General features: G+C 54.4%; 1 protein-coding gene across 1 annotated transcript; it reads right to left on the bottom strand.

Annotated features, from left to right (window-relative positions):
- Positions 1-488: 488 nt before the first annotated feature.
- Positions 489-4,474, bottom strand: LOC129125123 (EF-hand and coiled-coil domain-containing protein 1-like). Its single transcript, XM_077173202.1, has 4 exons — positions 3,619-4,474; positions 2,002-2,247; positions 1,729-1,836; positions 489-500 (listed from the first exon to the last, which is right to left on the bottom strand). Exons 1-4 carry the CDS (start codon positions 4,252-4,254, stop codon positions 489-491), a joined length of 1,002 nt encoding a protein of 333 aa, XP_077029317.1. The 5' UTR covers positions 4,255-4,474.
- Positions 4,475-7,091: the final 2,617 nt, after the last annotated feature.

The raw sequence follows: 7,091 nt of genomic DNA, 5'->3' as shown, positions 1-7,091 counted from the left end.
ATGGGCCCTCAGCAAGGAGCTGCTGGGCCTCCTGGCTGTGTCCCTTTGTGCTCCCAGTGCTTCTGGTCTGCTTGGGCTGGGAAACTTGTCCATCATGCCTCTGTGTCTGTTTCCTGTCATTCCAATGCACAGCCCTTTCCTGCTGCTTGGCATTTAAATACTCGGATTATTTTATTGGATAACTTACATCTTGCACTTCATGATGGTATCAGTAATAAATGAAAAGGCCAAATCAATAATAATAATGTAATTTTTTATTTTCGGGACTGAAATATGGTCTCAGCCACAATCAAAGGGACAGCGTCAAGCCCAGTATTGGTGATGGGTGAACCCTGATCCAACCTCTATTGCATGGGATCCCCTCCATTCACGAAGGTCATCTCTGTTGGGCAGGTTTTATACAGTTTTTTCTGCCTGAGGCAGAGGTTCCTCTATCCTTTCCCTTGCTACACATATGCATGCAGTCTCCTTTCTCTGTGCAGGGCTGGTCAATGCCTTTTCTGGGAAGAGATGAATGCTGATGCTGGGTTAGGGGAACCTGGATTGCTATCATGTTTGAAGATACTTATGGAGTATTCATTGCTTTTGGGTGTTTCCTGGATAGTCCAGGGAATGGCTCATCTCCATACTAGCAACATCCTTTCGCTTGCTAATTAGGCTCTCTACCCTTGCTGCCATCTGGGGTTTCACAATTTTTTGTGGCAGTCTATATCTTAACTGTCTGTGGTTTTAGGCTTTAAAGATTTTTGTTACAGGCACAACTTTATTCACAATTGTTTTTCATGTATATTTTATATAAGCATGAATTATCTTATACCACATATTACAATGACATTAAATTGTGCTAATTAGACTCTGTCCTATCATGAGTTTCTGGAACACATTTCCAAGCCTTCCAGCTGCAGAACAAGGGGAGTTGTCTCTGGCTTTCATGACAAAATTGGCAGGGTTTTTGCAATGCCAGCCCTTTAGAAACAACTTTTTGTGTGCATTAACATTCGAGGGGCTGCTTTCAAAGACAGATAAAAAACCCACAAAGAATCAGCAAACCTACCAAACAACATATTAAAAAAAAGTACTTTTTCCCCGCAGCTGGGAGAAGCTGCAGCCAGGCCAGGCTGGGAAACAGCCCTGCAGGGCGTGGAAGCAGCAGCAGGGCAGCCAGGCTGCCATGGATCCCTTCCCACTGTGCCGGGCACGGCGTGTCCAGATGTGCAGCCAAAGGCCCTGGCTGCTGAGCCCCAGGACAAGGCTGAGGGAAATGCTCCCACCAAGCCCCCCTCCAGGTCACTCAGCATCCTGTCCATGGGTTTGGATGCCTCTAGGGACTTATGTCTCCTCTATGTTTGTTCTTCCTGCTTAGGGGACCTTAAGAGAAATATTTCCATTTCCCATGAATGGATGCCACAAGAGCAGGGCTCAGCCTGTGGGGTCAGCAGGGACACACTTCTCACCCCTGCGATGGGAGCTCGGCTTGCGTGCAACATCCACCCAAGGGCCTGGGAAAGTCCTCCCTGCAGACACTCCTGTAACTCAACAGCCACAGAAGCTTCTGCCATCTCTGCTCAGCTGCACGGGCACCACTGAGCTGCAGGAGTGGTGAGGGGATCACGCAGGCCAAGGGCACACACGTGCATGGCTCTGTCCTGGCCCCTGCAGCCATGCCCCCCTGGCCGAGCTTTGGGCTCTGATGTGGCAGCTCTCAAAGGGGGAAAGGCCTTGACCTACCCTCACCATCTTCCAGAAGCCCAGTAATAGGTATGGGTTGGGAATCCAGATCATCTTCATCAACAGGATCATCTTCATCAACAGAATCATCTTCACCATAAGGTTCATCTGCAAAGAAAGGCAGGACAGAACAGCTCCTGTGACACTGCTGAAGATTCTCCTTCAGGCCCAAGTGGCAGTGAGGGCACCTGGGTGATTGGTGCCCTCCCAGGCACTCCCTCGGCTCTGCCTTCCACTCAGTATCTGCAGATGTGGCACCTCCTTAGTTCTCACTTCCAGCTCCTTCACTTTGCCAAGACTGTTCAGGACAGCGTGTCTGGCCTCTTCCACCTTCCTCCTCATCTCTGCCTGCTCCCTCTTCAGGTTACGGTTGCAATCTTCCAGGCTGACCAGAGCTTCCTGAGAGCTCTTCAGCTCCTTCTCCAGCTCCTGGCTGAACCTGATGGCTTCTTCAATCTGCCCATCCCTGGAGCTCCGCATGAGCTCCATTTCCTCCAGGACATCTTGGAGGCACTTGGTCTGGGAGTGCTTCTGTGTTAATGGTCTCTTCCTCCCTATGAAGCAGGGTCCTTCTCCTGTATGGCTGGCATGGCTCTTCCGCAGTCCCACTTGTAATGACCAGGAGCACAAAGCAGGGAGAAATTGATGGGTTTTAATGAAGACTGAAAGTGGTTGGATTGTGCTTTGTTGGTTTGGTTTTTTTTCAATCCCATAGAATTGATCAGCAACTAAAGCTACTTGACCTGTGCCAAATACAGAGAGAAGGAAACAATCTCTGGAAAGTTGTTTTTAATACCTAGCTATGCATTTAATTTTCAAACTACACCCTTCTCATGTTATTGCACAAGTTTCTGTGTAGCTTTCATGTCATTACTATGGGTCTGTACTCAGGAGTCAGGCAGTGTGCTGAAAAAGATATTTCCAATGAAGTTGTGTTCAGGGGAAGAGAGCAGGGAGCAGCTGGGGGTGTTCTGGAGCTCTACTCTTAGTCATCTTCATTCTTCCTGGGACCTTTGAGTGGTGACTTTGTGTTTGCTGCTGATTTCCTTTGCCTTTTTTAGATGAAAATGGTAAAAGTGTCTCTGACCTGCCTTGCTGGACATTGTGAAGACAACAGTCATCTACTGCAGGTGGAAGTGTCACAGGTGGAGCAGAGTTCTGGGAGTGCTGTGTTAGTATCAAATCACACCTGGTGAGCCCTGCCAGCACAATGGGTCCATGCTGCCCTTCCCTGCTCTGCCTGTTCCAAGCTATTTCATGCCAGAGGAATTGAACTGCTGTTAAGTGTGTATGTGAGTCACTCGAGCCAGTACGGCAGAACCAGCAGAATCCAGCCCTGGAATTAATGGGGCTGTGCAGAGGAGCCCCAGACTATTCATCAGCCTGCCTGCAGAACTGGCTCCAACTCTGAACTCTCGTGACCACACTCTGAGGAAAACATCCTTCTAATATTTCCTACAGGCACTTCTGACTGAGACACTGCTTGTGCTTGTGCAGGTGGCAATCCAAAAGTTCTTTCTCACTTCAGGAAAAACCCTGCACTGGTGCACATCCAGCATGTGGTATCAGCACATGCTGACTGCACATGCAGTAGAAGCAGCAGCATTGTACGCGTGGGTTTGTTAAGGTGAACTCCCCGACACTTTTAACAGGAGTGCTCATCACAGCTATATTTAATGGTAGACCGGTGCCATACATTTCTCCTTAAGGCCTCCCTGTAACTAAGCTTTGCTAAAAAGTTAATGCCAAGGATGAAGGAGCAGCTTCGGTCTCAGTCTGGCAGTGGAGGGGTTATAAACACAGACTCTCCGGGAGCAGCATCTCTCCTGAAGCACTCGGGGCAGCCAAGCCGCCCCCGGGAGGCCGGTGCAGAGGCCGGCCCGGACTCACCTGCAGCGCCAGGCACCGCGCATCGCTGCTCTGCAGGGCGGCGCGCATGTCCTCCACCAGCTCCCGCAGGCTGCCGTTCTCCTCCTCCAGCGTGGCGATGCGGTCCTCGGCCCGCTCCAGTGCCACGATCTCCTCGCAGCACTCTTGGGAGCAGGGCCCTGGCGGCCGTCGCTTGACGCTGCCCGCGGCTCCGCGGCCGGCGGGGTCGGTGCGGCGGCGGCGTCGGGGGCTGCGCAGGCGGATCTGGGTCTCGATGTGCTCGCTCTCCCGGCCCAGCGGCAGCCGCGGCCCCGCGCGGGTGCTGAAGTGGCCGCAGAGCCGCGCGTGGAACTGGCGGAAGGTGAGCTCGGCCGAGAGCCCGTCCCAAAGCCCCGTGCACTCCTCGGGCTCCGCCGCCTCCTCCAGCCCCAGCACCTGGCACAGCGTGCGGAAGTCCTCGCCGGGGATGCGGCCCGAACCGTCGCAGACCAAGTGGTGGAAGATCTCCTGCAGGTACTGGTCCAGGCCGGTGGCCAGCACGACGATCTCGTTCTCCACGCCGCGGTCCAGCCCGTAGTGGTAGGCGAGGGCGCTGACCAGCCACTGCGTGCGCCGGGCCGGCCGCCCGTAGGGGTCCCAGCCCTCAGCCGGCTCCATCGCGCCCGCCCGGCCCGCGGCGCTGCCCGAGCATCCTGAGCTCCCGCCCGGCCGAGCGCTCGGCCCCGGCCCGCGGCGGGGCGGGACGGGCGGGGCGGGGCCGCCGCCGCTCCAGCGCCGCTCGCCGAGCGCCCGGCTCGCCCCGCAGCGGAGCCGCGTCCGCCTTTGTCCCGCACGAAAAGGGATTCCGGCAAAGCGGCTGGGTGCCACCCTGCTCCGTTGGTCTGCCAAGCCTGCGCCCCAAGTGTGTTTCTCATTTCTTAACTCATTTCTCCCTTCCGCTTTCTCTTTAGCACAAGCAACACAATAACATCGTACAATCCACTTTGACAAGTCAGGCTTGTGAACCGAGTCCGTGCCTCCACTAAATTAAAACCCCAATGTGCGTGAAAGCCGACCTTCTGTTCGTTCAGACCTGCTCACCTCTGCAGATGAGGTGACTTTATGGTCTTGCTGGGTGGGTTTTAAGAGGTCTGGGATAGAGGTGAGTAAGCGTTAAACTCGTTCACATGAGCTGCCCAAAGCAGTGACTTTAGTCTCTCTTTGGCTGGGGAGTAGGACCGGCGTTGCTGAACACGCAGCAGCACCGAGCAGGGCTCCTCCACCAGCAGGGACATGCCACGAGCCAGGAGGGGACCGTGGCACCAGAGGGGACCGTGGCACCAGCCGTGTCCAAGGGCTGAACAGGGTGGCAAAGTCAGGTGCTGCTAACAGGCTGCTTTGAGAGCCCAGGCAAGGCATGGTGAGCAGCCACCAGTTTGGGAGCCATCCAAGGAGTCCTGTCAAGAGCAAATTGTTCTAATGTTCTCTCTAGGACAAAAAAGGAGCAAATCCAACTGATAGGTGAGGAAAGAGAATTCCAGTTGACTTAAAGCGCTGCTCAGTTCAGGGTTGCCTTTCGTTTGAGTGCACTGATGCTAAGAACTATTTTCTCACATATGGTGGGGTTTCTCTGCAAACAGGCTTTGATGAGAAATTTCTGATGAGCACATTTGCTTTTGCTCTTTAAGAGAAGTCAAGAACATGAGTAGCTTTGTTGAGGAATGGAGAATTGTTTGTAGCTCAGGAGGAGCTGTACATTTTAGCACAGGAGGAAGGTAAGGCACAGGTTTAAAGGCTTTCCCCTCCTGGAGTGACACACTTTCAGAGGAGTCTGTGAGGAAAAGTCCCCTCAGCCACTGCCAGGGCTGTCTGCCTCCTCTACAGGCTCAGTATTCTGGGAGGTCCACGAGCCTCAGCTGCCACTGTATTTTCCTCTGAATATTTCTTGTTGTGCAGTACACAGGGAGAATATTCTGTGCTAGATTCCCCTCTGGGCTTTGAGGTAAATCTCAGTAATTCTGGTGATTTTTATGTCCAGATGAACTTTTTATGGATAGTGAGGAAAAGGGAAGAAGTACTATGGAAAATTAATTGCTCAAAATGTGAGAGGCCAAGCCACACTAAAAAGGAAATCTAAACTGCAGAATTTTTTTTATTTTTTTTTCCCTGACAGGTAAGCTAAAGCATGCAGTGCTGATAAAGTCTTTAAGAGATGCAACCAGCTCCCAACTGTATGAAAATCAAATCTCATCAAAGGATGAGAAAGGGCATGGGAAGAATCTTCAGCCCTTCCTGTTGAAGGCCCAAGAGTATGAAAACTGACTCTGGCTGTTGCCCATAGGTAACACGTGCTAATTGTAGAGCAGAGCAGGTGCCCAAGCTGTTGGTGGGCCAAGCCCTACGTGGCTGGCCCAGTTGCAGTCCTAGCTGGACCAGGGCGGCGGGCTCGGGAGGGGAGGAGGTGGGGGGATCTCGGAAGGCTTCCGCTTCACGGCCGGGCTGGGGGGCCGTGGGGGAGGCACGGAGGGCTGGTGCTCTGCTTCCTTGGGCAACAGCTGCTGCCGAGGCCTCGCGTGAGAGCTGTCAAAGCCAACGGTCTCTGGGCTCTCTGGGGGCGAGGGAGAGGCACGCCTTCTTGGCCGGGATGCTGGAGCGGCAGCAGCGCGACTGTGGAGAGAGGAGGTGGCTGAGGCCCCAGCTGCCAGTGGCACACAGGGAGCCTCGTGCACAGCAGGGCCCAGAGCTGGCAAGGCTCCCCAGCACGGCTGGAGCTGCTGGCACAGCTTGGCCCAGCTGCACAGCTGTCCCTCAAGGCCCCGGCCAGCAGGGGACGGCTCTGGGCAGGCTCCCTGGCCAGGAGTGGGCCCCAGAGCGCCTCTGCCTTTCAAGGGCAATCTCGTCCCTGCTCTTTCTCCTCCCCACCTTGCTGTGCCTCTGCCCTGTGCCCCTGGCGCTGCTCTGGGCCAGGCAGCCTCAGTGGGAGCCAGCACTGGCTGCAGCCCCAGCGGGGCCCCCAGGACAAGGCCCAGCAATTGAGAGGCCAATGAAAGCACTGGGCAGCAGCAGAACCCTCAACAGAGTTCTCTGGACAACCATGGACTGGCCACAAGTCCACTGCAGCCTCTCTGTTTCCTGAATGTTGTCTGACTAAGTGCAGCCTTTAAAGAAGCTGGAGGGTAGAGATAAGTACAACTTACCGTTTCTTTCCCTTCCACCACTGGAACCCAACAAAGCACAGCACCATGGAAATTGGCACAGTGAACAGCGTCACTACCGTGCCTATCATGCAGGACCTGCGCACATCCTGGGGGCAGATAATTCTTGGGGTGTTCCGTGGATTCTGGGCGTTTGTGACTGACTTGCCAAGGGCTTCTGTGGGAGCAATGGGGATGGTGAGCCCGTGTTGTGCTGCACTGCTGAGCTGGCAGCACGGTGCATGCGGGCAGGACGTTCTCCCTTTCCCCCAGAGCTGGGGCCTGCAGGCACCTTGCCGCCCCTTGGCACAGGCTGTGCCA

Source organism: Agelaius phoeniceus, unplaced genomic scaffold, assembly GCF_051311805.1.
Source record: "Agelaius phoeniceus isolate bAgePho1 unplaced genomic scaffold, bAgePho1.hap1 Scaffold_390, whole genome shotgun sequence".
NCBI lineage: Eukaryota > Metazoa > Chordata > Aves > Passeriformes > Icteridae > Agelaius > Agelaius phoeniceus.
This window is presented reverse-complemented; position numbering and strand designations above follow the sequence as displayed.